At 46.3% G+C, this 17,884-nt stretch overlaps 1 protein-coding gene across 1 annotated transcript in view; it reads right to left on the reverse strand.

The window, feature by feature from the left end:
* Positions 1-17,884, reverse strand: part of Rtkn2 (rhotekin 2) — a 57,196-nt gene that overhangs the window by 20,539 nt on the left and 18,773 nt on the right. The window contains exons 4-6 of the mRNA XM_041656376.1: positions 16,832-16,885; positions 15,412-15,529; positions 11,964-12,158 (exon numbers count right to left, since the gene is read on the reverse strand). Coding sequence (XP_041512310.1) covers positions 11,964-12,158; positions 15,412-15,529; positions 16,832-16,885 — 367 coding nt within the window. The remainder of the gene's footprint in view (positions 1-11,963; positions 12,159-15,411; positions 15,530-16,831; positions 16,886-17,884) is intronic.

Genomic DNA, 17,884 nt, shown 5'->3' on the forward strand with positions numbered 1-17,884 from the left:
ACTTCACTTCATCCCAAGCATCAGAAGCAGTCAGATCCTTGGGTAGCAGAACAATGGCGGTGAGAGGCCGCGTAGGGAAAAGCAGGGGGCAGGGGTGTTAGTGCTGAAGGGGTACAGCATTTCAGCTCAGGAAGATGAAGAAGTAGTAGAGACAGTTGGTGGGGATGGTCACCCAGAATAGCAAAGTAAATCTACCTTATACCTCTCAACTGTGTTCTCAAAAACTGCTAAGACAGTCAATTTAAGTCACATACAATCTGACATAATATGAAAAAGCTCAGTTATACAAGACACACACGATGGTACACCCCATGTTCTCAGCATGTTGGACACAGAGCCAAAGACTGTGATCCTGAACTCCATGGTAGGGTCTCCCCATCCTCACATTTATATATCATGATGACAGATTTATATCCAATACACATTATTAATCAATTTAGCATCCTTATCACTTTATATTTTGGCAATTAGAAAAACCTGTAAGCTTTTTAATAACACAGATGTCTCAGTGAAGGGTCTCGTTTGCTCTAAGCACATTTACTCAATCCCTATAATGTGTTAGCTAAGTCTTGTGCTAGGTGATGGGCATTCAGTTGTCAGTAAGATCCAGTGTTATGTTCTGGGTGCAGGCAGGAGCGGAAAAAAGGGAACAGACAGCAACAAACACAAATAACATACCAGCAACTTCTAGCGGTGCTAAAACCTTTGCTATGACAGGAACAAAGGTGAGAAGTGCCATGCTAAGAAGGTAAAGTAGAGAAAGCGTCTCCGTGTCTCCGAGGAAGCAGCACTGATGCAGTCACAAAGAGGTCTCAGGGCTGGAGAGATGGCTCCGTAGGGAAATGACCTGATGTGCCAGCATCAGGACCCATGTGAAAATCAAGCAGCACATGTCTGTACAGTGGGATCACCCTTCTGTACGCTGCGAATAGATGTTGCTCTCATTGGCTGAGAATAAAAGCTGCTCGGACCTATGCCAAGGCAGAATATAGCTAGGCGGGAAAGCTAAACTGAATATAGGGAGAAAGAAGGACCGAGTGGGGCTGGGGGAAGGACACCAGCCAGGTGCCCAAGAAACAAGATGCCAGAAGACTGGTGACGCCACAGCCACGTGGCCATACACAGATGAGTAGAAATGGGTTAATTTAAGTGTAAGAGCTAGTTAGTAATATGCCTAAACTATAGGCCAAATATTTTCTAATTAATATTAAGCCTCTGAGCGATTATTTCGAAGCAGCAGTGGGACCAGGAGAGAGAGAGAGAGAGGAACCCCCGTTTATACCTCTGCACTCTCTGCACTGAGTGGGAGAGAAGGGTGGATCCCTGGAGGTTACTGGCCAGTAATGCTACCTGAATGGGGAGCCACCGCGATGGGTGAGCTCCAGGTTGAGTGACAGACCCCAAAATGAGGTGAAGAGTGATCCAGAGACACCCAGTATTCACCTTTGGCTGTGAGAAATGCACGGAACGCATGCATGCATACATATTCCAGACCTGGATGAGCAAATGATTCCAGAAACTGAGGAGACATGGCCTGCACAGGGAGAGCTGGGAAAGCAACTTCAACGCCAAAAGGAAAGCAGAAGTGTGGCTGGTACCCATGGGGGCAGGCTGAGGCTGGACATGCAGGCAGAGGTCAGAAGGCACTGGGCTTCGTGAGGCCTAGAAGGAGGGTGGGCTTCGTGAGGCCTATGAGGAAGGGGAAATCACTGCAAGTTGAGAGGTGGATAATGAAACCTAGAACTAACTGGACTTTCCAGGACAAAGACCCTCTTTAACCAAACCCTAGCCAGGCTTCTTTGGAGCCTTCTGTTGAACTGGGTCTCAACCTGGGCCTACATAGGCTGCGCGAAGAACTGCACACTGGTCCCAGCCCACCTCTACAGACGGGTGGGTCCCTGTCTCCCAGTCTGTTTGGACAGCCTCACTTGCTGATGTCCCAGCTGGTAAAACCAGGTAAGCTGCACCCAGACCCACTCAGGACTCCCCTTGGGGCTGTGTGGCATTTCCATGTCCACGACTCTGAGCCCTAGCTCGTCACCCCCCGCCCCTTCCTTCCCCCCCCCCCCCCGTTCAAACCCCTCAATATAAATTAGAGTGGAGAACCATTCTTGCTGGCTTCTGCTCCCTGAGCAAGAGTAAACTGTTAGCACCTGCCTTGACCACTTTATTTCCTGCCAGCTTTGTCTGACAAACGCAATCTCCTTCCTTCCGGCTGTGGACTAGAAAGGTCTGGCGTTTCTACCTGCAGCGTGGGGAGCAGAGGCTGTCCGGTCTCACAACTAGCACACTTGCCGGAATTCTTAGACAATATGGCGATGAAGTTAGTAAATGGTTATAGAAACTGAATTTGGGACTGGGGTAGTGTGGCTCAGTGGTAAAGTTGTTTGCCGAGTGTATTCAATGCCCGGAACAGGACCAAAAGAAAAAAGAAAATTCACATAAATAACAACTGTATTTTCTATGCCAGTAACCTCAGTCTTATGAGTTTTCATGGTTTTATTATTTTTCTCTCCAAGTGCTGAGGAGTATGTTAAGGGTACATGTGTGCACACAAACCCCGGATAACCCGGGGAAAAGACAGGTCTGATGGGAATCTTTCACTGTGTCAGGTGACGTTTCACAAACTTAGCTCCCACTAAATCTTTGATGGGATCTCTATAATAATAATATGCACACGTTTAGCAAGCACATAGCATTCTTTACTGGAATCTCTGCAATAAAAAAATGTGCACACAGCAAGCGTACAGGGATGCATGCACGTCCTCTAAAACAAAAGGATGTTCCATAGAAGGTTTTCCAACAAAATCTCTTTTTTAAAAAAATTATGTTTTACATTTTGTGTGTGTGAGTGTTTTGCCTGCATGTATGTCTGTGCACCACGTGCATGCCTGGTGCCCACAGAGGCCAGAAGGGGGCATCAGATCTCCTGGAGCTAGGGTTGCAGATGGCTGTGAACTGCCTCGTGGGTGGTTAGGCATTGAACCAGGGTCCTCTGCAAGAGCAGCCAGTGCTCTGAACCGCTGAGCCTTTGCTCCAGCCCCTCCCTCGGCTTTTCATTTTGTATAATCCTTACGGACCGACCAGACTAATTTTTAGCACACAGTGTTTCAGGTTAAACTTTATGTAGGAAAACTTGTTATTTTTATTTCCATATTTCAACCTGACAACGTCATCAGCGTGAGGCCTGAGTACAGTTCTAGAGGGTCTGAACAGGACATCAGATTTACACACTTAGGTCACTGCGAATCATATCACCACTACTGAAGCCACTAACCTCATGCTCTGTGTGAGTCAGTCTGCTAGCACTGCCTGTTCCATGTGGGCTAGCCTCTGCTAGCACTGCCTGCTCCATGTGGGCTAGCCTCTGCTAGCACTGCCTGCTCCATGTGGGCTAGCCTCTGCTAGCACTGCCTCGCACTACGCACGTTTCCACGGAGCCTTTCATAATTAGCTTTCATTTTCCCCTAGCATCTACGTAAGTTCCCCCTACTCCTGCAAAATTAAGGAAGCACAGGAGACAACTGGAGAATGAACCCAAGGAACCAAAGACCACAAGCACAAGGAGCGCGCTAACAGCACACAAGGCTGCCTGCTAATACGTCGCCAGCTGTGTGGTAACAAGGTGTGATATATGACGTGCGCTCCCGAGATGCTCATTTGTTTTATGGAAGTACATTGTTGAATACTGTAAGCGCTTTAAATTGATAAAGCAGTATCATTTTCCTTGCGAGAAAGAAAAAGAAATAGACTGCCTATCGGTGATTGAAGGCAGAACGTGCTGTCTTTGGGAGAAAGATCGCTGACAATGAAGTAGAGTTGTCTGCGTCTGTCACGGTGGCTGCAACAGTCAGCAAGGAAGAGTGAAGGCGAGCGCTCTCACAAGGGAAAACTGAAAAATATGTAATTATATTAGGTCGGTGAGGCTAAGGGAGGCGCAGGAGGAGGATTAAGGTGAGGAGGGGTTAACTTGGGTGAGCAGGGGAGAGGAAGCCCTTCGTGCACAGTCAGGCTTGGGCAGAGACTTGGGTGGAAGCAATGAGCCATAGGCAGAGACGGCAAGGCCATGGGAGTGAGGCCAGGCATGGCTCACACACCCAGGACTGTGCCTGGGCTATTGTGAGGGAGCAGAGCGATGGCACCGGATGTCCAGCGGGCCAGCAAGGGGCAGAAGCTACACACAGCACTGGCCGGAGTGCGGGATCAAGAGCCCAAACTGTTCTGAGTGACACAGGGAGAGGCAGCTGCTACGGTTGTGTGGAGGACAGACCTCGGGGACTGACGTGAAAACAGAAACGTCAACTAGGGTGGATGCAGGCTGGGGACAGTGAGGAAGGAGGTGACCTTCCTCACGACCTCTCGAAGCTGACCCAGTGTGAACACAGCTCAGGAAAGAACACCAGGAACAGCGCCCAGGCTTTGTGTTCAAGCCACCAGGAAAAGGGACTCACTAGTTGAGATGGGGTGGACTGAAGGGGGTTAGGTATGGAGTTGAGTTTGGAACACTCAATTTAATTGCCCGTTATTGGGCAGGAGGGCAGTAGGTGTTGTGTCTAGAGGCAGAAGACACCGAACACCAAAATTTGGGAGGGAGTTTTCGGTACCGAGATGAAATTTAATGAAAGTTAGAAAACCAAGTAAAGGCCAATGATCAAACACAACCCCTTGGATTGAGCTGAAAAGCAGTGATCAATGGAGACAGGCAAGGAGCACTCCCTAAGGTAGAAGACGAACCACGACAGCGGGACCCAAGAAGACAGTCAACGGCTTACTTCACGGGCAGTGACCAGCTGGGCTTACACCAATGAGCCAACAGCAGCTGGGGCAGAGGGTGGCTGCCTGGATGACCTCAGCAGGACTTCCTGTAGGCTGGGATGGAGGAAGAGATAGGAATGAAAGTCAGCTAAAAAGATTCAGGAGAATGGGAGAAGAGGAAGGCGAGACAGGACTATGAAGACTGTTTCCTCAGCCAAGAGCTGTGGAGGACCTGCAGAAGGTCGATATATTTGGGAAATAAAAGAAAAGAAAAGCTGATGGTTCGGGGAAGTGGAAGGGGGAAGGGATCCATCTCAGTCACCGAGAAGACAGACCAGTGGGATCCGGTGCTCAAGCAGATGAGCCCTGGACAGAGAGAGGCAAGAGAAGCAGGCTGGTGGGTCCGACGGGGCGAGGACGTGCGAATCCACCGACAGTCAAGGATACCAACAGCATTCGAAACACAAGATCAGCTCTGAGCAAGAAATGGAGGGGTAGGGAAGAAAGCAATTATGCAAAATCCTTTAGGAGGTAAAGGGAGACACTACAGCAACTAAAGATCTGCCCAGCTGTACCGAGTGCGCCCATGCGTCCATGCTCACTTGGAGCAATCGGAAGGTGGTAGAATAGGCAAAAATTATACCAAGACTGAATTACAGGCTTAATTTTTTTCTCGGGCTTTGTATTAGGCTGTTCTCTGATGCTGTGACACATACCACAAGAAAAAGGAACTTGGGAAAGGGTTTATTCCATCTTATAGGAAAGGAAGTCACGGTAGGAGCCCGGAGGCAGGATCGGAAGGAGAGGCTTTGGAAAGGGGGCAACTTATTGACTTAATTCACATGGCTTGCTCAGCCTGTTTTCTTATAGAAGCCAGGACCGCATGCCCAGGGGTGGTGCCACCTACACTGGGCTGGGTCCTCCTACATTAATCATTAGTCAAGTAAACGCCCCACAGACTTGCTTACAAGCCAGTCTGATGAAGGTATTTCCTCAACTGCAGCTCACTCTTCTTAGACGACCCTGGCGTGGGTCATGCTGACAGGAAAAAAACAAACCAAAACAAAAAACTAACCTGCACAGGCTTTAAACCATGATCGTGCCCAGAATCCCTTTCTCCAAGTACTAAAAGGTAAATGCATAGATTATTAACCTCCAGGTTATAGAAAGGGAACACCTAAAAATAACATGAAAAGGAAAAGTACTAATCAATAATCCCTTCTAAAATGGGTGTGCTAGAATCCAGCCAACAGACGATATGGCCAGGGACAATCATTGGCTAAACACCGTGTGACTTCAGAGCAAAGCGGTGTGTGTGTGTGTGTGTGTGTGTGTGTGTGTATGTGTGTGTGTGCGCGCGCGCGTGCAGCCTAAGTAGGAACAGGAACACAGCACAGGGAGGAGCTTAAGAGCGTGGGAGGAAGATACTGCCCAGAGCACACGGCATCCTCTCCGAAGCAGCCGGAACACTAAACTTTATTACTATTATTTTTGTTGTTTGTTTGGCTTTTCTAGATCCTAGTCCTTAAACTAGTGCCACTTTCCTGACGAGTGGTTGGTGTGGTTAAGCGGCGGTAGCTGAAAACCACGGCTGCGTATCAATTGCCGGCAGAGGTCTTGGTACGGTGTCTGCTTGAGAACGGCAGAACTGTGACCACTTCCTTTCCTTAAAGACCTGCGAGACAGCATCTCTGGGGTAGGGGTGAGCAGGGTGGATACTCTCAGCGCACCTGTGCAGATAAGCGCATGATGTTCAGAGAATGTGGCAGACTTGCTGGTGGCTAAGATGGGGCCCCTGCTATGCCATGCTGTCTTCATGGCTCTCTTACAATTAGCTTACAATTAAAGGGCTCGTCTCAAAGGAAACAAAACGTAGTAGCCACGTTTTACGAGATGCAAGAATCCTGAGGGACAAGCAAGCTCTGAGGCCCAAGGGCCTTCAGGACTGACCTGCTGCGTGGTCTTTTCCAAGGCCAGTTCCTCAGTGAAGTTCAGAACCTATCTTAGCTTTCACACCCTCAAATCTTTTAACAGTATTGTTCCAAACCACAGATGCCCCATTTGTGCTGGAGATGTGTTAGGAGCGTTGTTTTATACCTGCATTCTGATTTAATTTCAGCACAGTGGCTTCTTGCGGTATTTCTTTTCAGTTTATATGTGCAGTGTTTCACCTGCTGGTACATCTGCGTGATGTGTGTGTGTGCAGTACTCCCAGAGCCCACAAGAGGGCGTCAGGTGCCCCAGAACTGGGGTCAAAGACAAGTGTTGGGGCTAAAGGCTACTGGTGCTCCTAACTACGAAGCCAGCTCTCCACGAGTAACTTGTTGTTGTTATTGTTTTTTTAATTTAGTTTGTCTTTTAGTCAATTAAATTATCACAAATGAAACTACACGCTTTGACAGGAATTTTTTAAAGCATGTTTAAATTACAAAGAACATTGTCCTAGCCACCGAGAAGCAAAAAAAAAAAAAAATTCAGCTGTTAGAGGAACTGGCAAGATCTAAAGAGATTTCAGTAAGCCTAAATCCCACAGATAAAAAGAAAAAATGAGTCACATCGGGGACATACTTAAAAAAAAAATACCAAAAATGTTCACTGTCTTCTTTAGCCCAACAATACCATTTTATGATGGTATTTGAAGTCGCTTCATTTTTAGCCCATGACTAATTACATGGGAATCTTCCAAACCAACAATGATTTCATTCTTCAAGCATGCTGGTCAGGATAACATTTTGTTTCTAAAACACTGCACTCATTCCCTTGCGCCAACCCTAACACCAAGTTCCCAAAAGTTTAACCAGCTACATGTCTTTTATCAAGTAGGCCAATTGCTACAATACTGGGGCAGGGGCGGGGGGAGGTCAAGCAATATGAAAAATAATAACTACTTAGATGGTAGTGGGGGGGTGCATTCTTGTCAGGAAAAAATAGCTATATTTGGTCACATACCATCTCTTAGACACACTATTTTATATGCACTCATTTTGGTTAGAGACTAAATAAGACCTGTAGTGGGGGCCTCAACACTGAACTTGATCTGTGTTAGAAACGTAAAACTGTATCTTCTTGTGCTCTCTGAATACCAATGCTCTCTTCCCAAGGGCCAGAGTGAACATTTGAGGCACGCTGTGGGTTGTGTGTGAGCCAGATACTCTTCAGTCAAGCCTGAGGGCTGAGCAAACGCTGGTACTCAGAGAAGGTGACTGTGTAAAATGCCGTCGAGGGTGTTATCACATCTTCTGACGATCGGAGTAGTATAAAATAATCAAGGTTTCCTGGAACATGTCTATAGAAAAGCTTAGCACCTGAATTCAGGGGCAAAGCGTGGAGGCCAGACGTGAATAGAAGAATCAAGATGAAGATGCTTTGTCCCTCTGAGTGATAACGTAACAAACAACACGAGACGGCCAAGAAAACCACCAGGCTTCTCAGAGAAATGCAGGCTGGACAAAGGGTCTAGCCTCATCTACATCATCTTCTGTGAAATTACAAAGGGGGCTGGCCATGAAAGCACATGTACGTTGTATGGTGTCATGACAAGGTTTTAACTGGAGAGCTCCTGCAAGAATTCAGAAAAAAAAAACATGGAAAAAAAAACAGTAACAATAACGGAAAAGTGCAATTATTAAATACCTATCGTATACAAAGTCCAAGAGTTAACTATTGAACTTCATAATGATGATTCTATAAAATTAGATATTATTGCATTATTATTCTCTTTGTGTGGGGCAGGACAAAGAGTATATTAATCTGCCTTGGGTCACACAAGCAGTAAGTGATAGAAAATTTTAAAAAATTAAGTTCTCATGGCCAAGCAACAAAGTTTTCAAGTGTTTAGAACTAGAAAATTAAAAAAAAATTAAGTTCTCATTGTCAAGCAAGAAAGTTTTCAAGTGTTGAGAACCCTGTTCATTGTCACTTGATTTCAGGATAACCGAAAGCCCCCAAATGTCCCTGAGAACAAGGGCTGGGTCTAAGCACCCCTGCCTTCCAGGAGAGGAGACAAAGGCCCAAGGGTAAAGTCGCAGGCAGGTGCAGCTGGAAGAGACCCGAGTGATTCTTCCAGTTCCTAGACAACGGCGCTCTTAAGACACGCCGCCACAGTGCTGGGCAGCTACCCCCACAGTCTCTTTCCATTCTAAGGTGTCCTAATCTGAATGTGGATTTACGTAATCTCTGTAAAGAAGAAAAGCTTCTACTACTGTGGTGGTCTGAATGAGATGTCCCCCATGTCTAAGGCCAAACCACCTGAATGCGCCTGATCTCGTCTCATCTCGGAAGCTAAGCAGGGTCGGGCCTGGTTAGCACTGGGATGGGAGATGTCCCCCAGTCTCTAGCACTTGAATGACTTGTCCCCAGTTGGTGTGGCTGTGTTGAAGTGTGTCGTGTCACTGAGGGTGGGCATTGATGTTTTAAAGCCTTGCGCAGTTCCGGATGCACTCCGAGATATGAGCTCTTGGCTTCCTGACCCCGCCTGCGTGCCTCTGCTCGGCCATCGTGAGCTCAGACTCCACAGGACTGCAAGCCCAAACAAACTCTTCCTTCTACAAACTGCCTTAGTCATGGTGTGTCATCACAGCGACTGAGAAGTGACCAATACAAATACCTTGTGACATGTGACAGAGTTGAGACCCAATCCAGCAAACGCCCGACAGGATCCCGGTGTAAATAAATCTCTCAGGGAAGAAAAACAAAGGCCCCCTGCCTCAGTTTTAACATCTGTCTTGAAGGAATTTTTTTTTTTTTTTTTTTTTTGGTGGGGGAACTGTTTCTCAGACCTCAAATTGAGGTTTACTCATGGATCATAAAAGCAATTTAATGCCTCAGAGATGGATGGCATTTTGGTAAATCCAAATGAACTATAATAAGAAATATACCTAATACTTTATTGCAAACACCTAGTGTTAAGAGCGCTACCCTTTAGGCATGTGTGCAGTCAGTCATGCATGCGGTACAATTCTTGTTCCAGTCTCTATCAAAACCATCAAACAAGCAAACAAACAAACAGAAAAGCTGAGCAGTGGTGGCGCACACCTGTAATCCCAGCATTCAGGAGGCAGAGGCAGGTGGATCTGAGTTTCAGGCCAGCCTGGACTGCAGAGCAAGTTCCAGGACAGTCAGGGATACACAGACAAACCTGTCTTGAAAAAACAAAAACCAACCAACCAACCAACCAACAAAACACACCTAAACACCACAGCGGAAGGCCACCAGGACACCTGGCATGGGAAGCATCCTTAGCTCTATCTTGATGACTGAGGTTACTGGGATCAACACCTAGAATATCTCATGTCTGCAATTACAGAACCGTCTTGACATGCTGAAGAGCCAGCTTGATTAGCCATGCAAAGAAATTCCAGGAATGTGCCACCTCAATGCTTTCCCAATGAAACACAGACACAAGACTGCGGAGAAAAACACAATGTTTCAAGAAAGCGCACAAAGGAAGTCAGGGCTCTGGGCAGAAAGGCCGATGCCCAGCCCAGCAGGAAACAACACAATGAACAAGGGAACAGCCAACCTGCAGCCTGCGGCAGCAAAGATACTCCAAGGGCCAGCATGTGGGAAAGACGGCATGCGTCATTCTGAAGGCTTTATCCAATAGAGAAGGGAGAACGAGAACTATCACAAGAAAACACAAACGTGTGTTCAAATAAAACATGGTCCGCTTCCATGCCTGTCACCAACTCGCAAGTAAGTCTAAAACCTGATAAAGTGTAAAAGTCATATAAAAGCTGAGTTTCTTTCTCTCTTTCCTCTTCATTGTCTTGCAGTGGCAGCATTGCCTTCTCTGCAAGACTGCTGTCTTGGGGAGAAAGACAGAGCAACTGAACAGGACATCTATACCGTACCCCCCTCCCAAGGCTCAGAAGTCATTGTAGAAGCCCGGGTGAGAAGCGACCAAGAGCTGAGGCAGTAGATGAACACAAGGAAAACAGCTAAGGATGCAGCAGGACTGCTGCTCACAGGGACTCAGGGTGGCTGTGACAGCCATCACAGACCAGATCCCAGCACGGAGAGGAAGTGGGACACACGGCCCACCGCTAGCCGTGGAGCGACTGCAGACTGTCGGCTGCTGGTGAGAAGAAAGACGCTGCTCTCTAAAACTGTATCCCCTGATCAATCAACCAGGATCCACACATCCAGGAATACTGGGGCAGCACAAATTGGTCTTGAGTGATTTGGAGGGTTAGGGGGGCACAGATTGGATGGGTGAGGAGTGGGGGACGGGTCGGGGGAGAGCTGGAGAAGAGGGCAGAGGACCAATCTCATCAACACATTATATGTGATGTTCAAAGAAGTAATTAAGAGGAACAAACGCAGAACAAATCTAGGGATCCATTGCATTATAGTCTTGACTGAAACAATGAATCGTGGGTAACAGCTGCTAAAAGCCTCAGCTAGAAGACAGGCAATCAGCTTTAAAATAGACACATCAGGCTGGAAACTCCTGAACTCAGAAGTGGAGCGGTGCCTCCTACAGAGAAAAATGCAGTGAAAATATTTCTAACGAGATAAGAGGATCAGAGCCCTAAGGAGAATGAGCCAACCAGTCCATCAGATCCATTACGAGGGGACAGGAAATACAGGAGCACAGAGATGCAAGCAGCTAGATTACAAATACAGGCACCCTACAAAAACCTGCTTTCCTCAATAAGTAAGGCCAAGAAAAACCAGCGATGGAACTGGATGAGACTAAAATAAGCCTTAAATTTGGACTCACTCAAATGTGTCATTACCCACTTTGTTTGATCCTGATTTGTACAATCACACCTCAAAGGGACTTTTTCAGGAATGTACAATTTGAATATAGACTACCAGGTTACATAAGCATAAGGACTTATTTTTAAATTGTTAGATGTGATAAAATACCGTATTGGTTTCTTAAAGCGATAAAACATTTTAAATAAGAAAGCACAGCACACGTAAGAAATCCAATTAGCAGAACGTCAGGAAGTGGACACATAAAAGCCCCTTCTGGGAAAAACAGTTCGCCTTTCTGGTAGACGTAGAATTCCAAACACCTACAAAGCAGGTCACCTGACTTTCATCCTTCAGAAGACGGGGCTAAGGCCATCTCAGCTAGGTAAAGACCACGCAGCCGAGGCTCCCTTCTCTTTCCAGATGCTGCACCGCTGGAAATGCAAACGTGCACACTCTAAGGACCGCACTCTGCCACAGCACACGCGCTCTATCAGAAAGCTTACGCGACGGGGCTGGCGAGCAGGCACGCCTCTTGGTTCTCTTCCTGGAGCATGGAACTTATCTTCCTTCCTGCAGCTTTACTGATGGATGTCTTCAGCTTTTTAGCGAGCTTTTTGGGGGTGTTGGTTATGGAGGAGTCCTCGGCACCACAGCTGTACACGTCGATCTTTATCCGGAAGTCCGGGCCCGCTTCGTGGCTAAGCACAGGAGCAGTTAGAATGCTGGGAGGCGAATTCAGTAGACGCTAAAACTAACTCACCTTGGATGTTTTTACGATAGTAAAAAAAAAAAAATCAACATTTAAATCATATATAAAGGAGATGCAATTTCCACAGTTATTTAGTTTCTGAAGAGCTTTAGAGGTTCGCTGTAACTTTTAGAGCTGTTAGCTTCTAAACTAGAGTCTTGGAGATTTGGGGAGTGACTTCTTTTTTTTTTTTTTGGTGAAACACTTGCCAAGCACGCATGCATACCTGGTCAGGCATGACCTAATCAGTGAGCTGTAGGCCAGCAGAAGACCGTCTTGAAAAATACAGCAGAGAGGGCCCACTGTTGTCCCCTGGTGTCTGGATGCTTATGCATTAACACCCCACAGACATTCACAGCACACACAAGAACATGTGTGTGTGCACACATACACAAGACACGCAAGCGAGCACTTTACTTCACTTGAGCCAACACACACAGGCACAGTACTTAAAAAGCGTGAACACGCTGGCTTTGCTGTTTTTCCCTCACAGTCCTTCACCACCAAAATGTGAAAGTATCTATTTATATTATATCTGGAATTTCATGAAACATCTGTCTCTCCTGAACAGAGTCCACGGAAACTCCAGTTCCCATTTGTCCTCATACCCAGTCAGTCCACCGCCTCACTGCGGCCAACAGCCATCAGCATTCCACTGTTTGGTCAGAGAGAGAGAAAGGCCCACAAAACCAAGAGAAGGGGATAGACTTCACAGCCTGGGGCTCCCAGAGGACAGGCACAGCCTTGATGAAGGCTGTGGCTTCACAAACCATGCCTGAAAGGAGATGGGACCGGAGAGGCTTTTATTAAAACCTATTCAGGGCCGGGCGGTGGTGGCGCACACCTTTAATCCCAGCAGTCGGGCAGCAGAGGCAGGGGGATCTCTGTGAGTTCAATGCCAGCCTGGTCTACAAGAGCTAGTTCCAGGGAGGCTCCAAAGCTACAGAGGAAACCTGTCTCAAAAAACAAACAAACAAACAAACAAAAAACCCAAAATACCCTATTCAGAAATTCTCCAGTTTGGAGATGTTTTGGTTGGTAGAGGCTTGCTTACCAAGCATAAGGGCCTTAGTTTGGGTTCCCCCACCCATGAATCAGATGTGGTAGCCTGTGTCTGTAATCTCAGCAGTTCTTCAGCAAGATTGGAGGCAGACCCGGGAGACACCCCGGGAGCCCGTGGGCCAGCTTGTTTGGCATATGCCAGAAAAAACAAATCCTGGCTCACACTAGGTGAAAGGCTCTGGGCTACCCTGGAGGTTGCCCTCTGACCTCCACACCTGCTGTTTCACAACTGTCCTCATGCTCTCCCACACAAACATGCGCACAAAGAAAACAAACGGATAAATCAACTGTTTAGCAAGCACAATATGTCGGGCATTACTCTTTCTAGGCACAATCAACTACCATCAACACAGAAACCCAAGGTGTTGTTACTAAGAGCAAGACACACTTAGGACCGCATCCATCTCCAGACGTGACCGGAAGACAAAAGGGAGTCAGTCATGGGGCCTTAAAATTCAAATGGCCAATCTAGGGTTTGAATAAATCCAAGGACCAACTTCCAGATATTTTTATAGTTTCTTACTTGGCAACTTCCAAACATACAGTATTCCTGGTAATGAGTAACAAATGTCAATATTTAGAAGAAAACCAGAGATTCATAAATATTGAAGACTTATTAAAAACAAGCATCATAACAAAAAGCACATTTTTTAACATTGAGAACACTTGTCAGCAGTTATTTTTAGACCAATTTGAAATATTTACACAAAAAATACCAATAAATCATATGCTGTCTTCCAAGTCATTTGTATTGTTCTTCCTGCGGGGGGAGGGGGGTCCATCTAACTTTTGTCTTTGTGGCAAAAAAAGCAAACAATGGCCGAGTGATGTGAAGAAAAGAGCCAATTAGCCAGTGAGTGGGATAATTTTGGCAAGAAACAAAATATCATTAGCAATGTCTGAAAATAGAAATGAAGATAGAGAGATAATGAAGGAAATACACTTTAGCCTAAATTCTACAAGAACTTGGGACACTTCCTGAGGCGGGGCATCACTGGATTCCTTTGGCTTAAACGCAGCTTATAAAATGGCCCGTGTTGCTGCTAATAGCCCAGGGTGCCATGTTGTTTTGTCCTATACAATCACGCTGGGGACACCAGCACGGAAGCCACAGATGCTGTCTGTGGCCGTCCCGTCGGTGTTACCTGACTGGCAAAGGCGGGCCTCTGAGGTCTCAAGGGTCAGTGGACGTGGCAAGGGGCGGGCGGCTGGCTCCACGTGAGCCGCCCCACTGCTATTCCCACTCGATAGGGGAATGGCATCTTGAAAACGCCCAAGAAACAAATCCCACGAGGCGACGGCAGAGTCTTTGAAGGAGAGGACAGGAAAAACTCATGGTGATTAGAAATGATCTCCGGGGCTGCCCAAGGAGCCGTTTCTGCCTCTCTGTATGATGGCCATAATACAGTGAGCCTGCGCAGAGCAGGGCCGTAAAACAGTGCTTTAAGATGGCCAGGCTGTTCACTGAGTCCGTGAGGAATCCACTGTAAGGGAAAGAATGGCCGAGCACCATGCTAGGCACTTAGAGAATGGCTTGGAAGCAAACCTGCTTCGCTACTTTAGTTCTCGTGTCCCTAAACTTCCTGTGAAGTTTTAAAAAAAAAATCAGCTTTATGCCTAAATTCACTGTACAGCAAACATAAAGTGAAATTCGATTATATTTATAGCTTGGTTAATGATAGAAATATAAATATTTATAAAGAGTTTATCAGAGCCAACAAGCCAACTATTTGCTGCTTATATTAATTAGAAGATTTCTATTTTATTCTGAATCCAAAAAAATGTATCTTTTAAACATTTAAAGCTGTTAATGCTTTGAAAAGGATCCAAGGACCATCAGGATGTGGGCCATCAGAAACCAAAGACAGCAGTCGGCCCTCCTTTACCGATAAGAAAAAGAGGCAGGGGCTGGAGAGATGGCTGAGTGGTTAAGAGCAATGACTGCTCTTCCAGACGTCCTGAGTTCAATTCCCAGCAACCACATGGTGGCTCACAGCCATCTATGAGACCTGGTGCCCCCTTCTGGCTTGCAGGCACACATGGAAGGAATGCTGTACACATAATAAATATTTAAAAAAAAAAAAAAGAAAGAAAAAGAGGCAGACTTCCAAGTTCATTCTTTACAGATGAAAGATACTTACAATATGGTGACGTTGTCAAAACATATATCTGTGACTGTCTGATCCACAATCACCATGTCGGTGTCAAACACTTCGGCTCCCATTCTGAATAAACAAAAGATGGCGTAGCACTGTGTGCCTAAAGGAGAGACAACGGTAGAGGAGGCCATCACAAGCAGGACAAATCAGGCCCGAGATGCTCGCCTAGCACGCACGCACGCACGCACGCTGAGCACTGAGTTGCCATAGCTCCGGCCACGGCTTCCTGTGTTTGCAATGGTCCCTCTCCCAACTCAAACCCAACCTCAAACGAAGGACCAAAAATGAACATCAGCCCCGCAGCTTCCTGAAGAGATTCCCCAGAAACCAATCTGATCACTAACCAACTCGTGCCCCACCAGGAAACTAAGCACCGCACATAATGATTCCACACCTAAGGAGGTCCAAGTCTTAGGAGAAAGCGACTTTTAAAGGCGGGAACACCAGCAGCAGCCAAATGTCTTCCACCGCGCTGAAAACAGGAAGAAACCACCTGAAAGCCCCAACGACCAAAAGGCAGGCAAAGCAATGAAAAGTAACAGGAGACACACAAAGTGGGACTAAAACAGGGGGACACAAAAACAGAGCTGCTAGGCCTTGCGATTTGTTGATGCTCTAACAAATGCCAGGGGATTAAAGAGCTGGTTTATTAAAGACTAGCCATGATTTCTTCATTACTGAGAAAATGTAGCTCTTCAGGAAAAGTTTATTCTCTGCAGTAAGCAGGAAGATTGACTTAATTCCCACATGCCTTCCTTGGTGAAGTAAATTATATGGCCTAATTGAAAAACAAACACTAACTTGATTTAAATTCTTCATATTAAATTAATTATGCCTGATACCATTCATCTTTTGGAATATGAAGAATAAAGCCACAATAGACAAGACAGATAAAGGACTATCGGATCACTCGGCTTTGCCTCGCCCAGGCAAAAGAGACATCTGAGGTTAATGACCGTCATCCAAGCAATACACAGACTTGTGAAGACTGCATACAGCCAGTAAAATAGAAGGGGAAAAGAAGATCACATCTAGTTAACAACCTCTCATCACATCCTGTTAAATAACCCAACAAAGCAAAGCCGAGACCTCACTCCAGACAGCTGTTTAGTGTGTGTGGGGGGGGGGCTACCTTCCTCCCCCACCTCTCCACCTTGAGCCCATCACTCAGGTTCCCATCAACGAGGGAAAAGTGTATGTGGTATGTGCCATCTACTCTGAATCAGGAAACTGGCACGCAGACCCCTAATCGGAAAACAACCCTTCACCAGCACCGCGCTTACTGCCAAACAAACGGCAGCGCCATCTCTCAGTGCCGAAGGAGTCTGTCCTCAGAAATCACAAACTGGGATCCTGTGCGCTAAAGGAAACACTTCCGACTATGAATGGAACCCATACGTACGTTCTTTATTACTGAAGTGATCAGAGTCTTTCCACATGAGTGGGATTCGGATATCTGCAAAGGCGGCAGAAAAAAAAAAAGACAATTATTTTGATAATTTTTATTTCACCATGATGTGAACCTCTGAATTCCATAATAAACAGTGCCTATCAAAGATGGAATATACACATTTTCTAGTTGTTCACAGCTGGTTTATGAAATATTTTGTTCTTGTATGTATACAGGTGTTTTGTCTGCATCACTTATGTGCCATGTCTGATGGCCACGGAGGGCAGAAGAGGGCACGAGATCTGAGGTTGCAGGTGGTAGTGAGCCCTCATGTGGGCGCTGGGCCCCAACTCAGGTCCTCTGCAAGAGTAATACATACTCTTAGCCACCTCTCTAGCTCCATAGGTGATAATTTTAGAAGTTATTAAATATATGTAAAATTCAGGGGTATTTGAAATAAAAATTCATTCTTTTAATTTATGATTTTAGCCCCACGTCTATGCCTTTTCCTCCCCGCTCCCCGGCTTTATGATGCCTCCCTTAGCAGCTATGCCATTCTGAGTCCACATCTGTCCCTGGTCCAAACACATCACGGATGGAACCAAATCATTAATCAGCAATTATAGATCCCAGTGCCAAACGTGCTAGAATTGCTGTCTTTCGGAGGCATCCGATTGTCACTGGTTTTTTACCATTTGATCAAAATCCCTCTCAATTAACTTAGGAGCTCAAAACATTTTTACACGCCCCCCATCCCCGTGTGTGTGTGTGTGTGTGTGTGTAGGTCAGAGACAACTTATAAAATTTGTTTCTCTCCTACCATGTGCACCCCAGGAATTGAACTCTGATCATCAGGGTTGGCGGCAAGCGCCTTTATCTGTTGAGTCCTCTCATTGGCCCAGGGAACTAATAACGTCTTCGATATTTTATCTTCACATAGCGTATTTACTTTTAACATTTTCTCTAACCTTGGCTTTTGGTTTGAGGGCTGGAGCTGGGGTCCACAGGCTCAGCAGAACCTCCCACTGAGCTAGCCATGCCTGCAGCTCCCACACTAACATTTTA

This window comes from Microtus oregoni, unplaced genomic scaffold, assembly GCF_018167655.1.
Source record: "Microtus oregoni isolate MIOR12 unplaced genomic scaffold, Mior012 000007F_ref0000211, whole genome shotgun sequence".
Lineage (NCBI taxonomy): Eukaryota > Metazoa > Chordata > Mammalia > Rodentia > Cricetidae > Microtus > Microtus oregoni.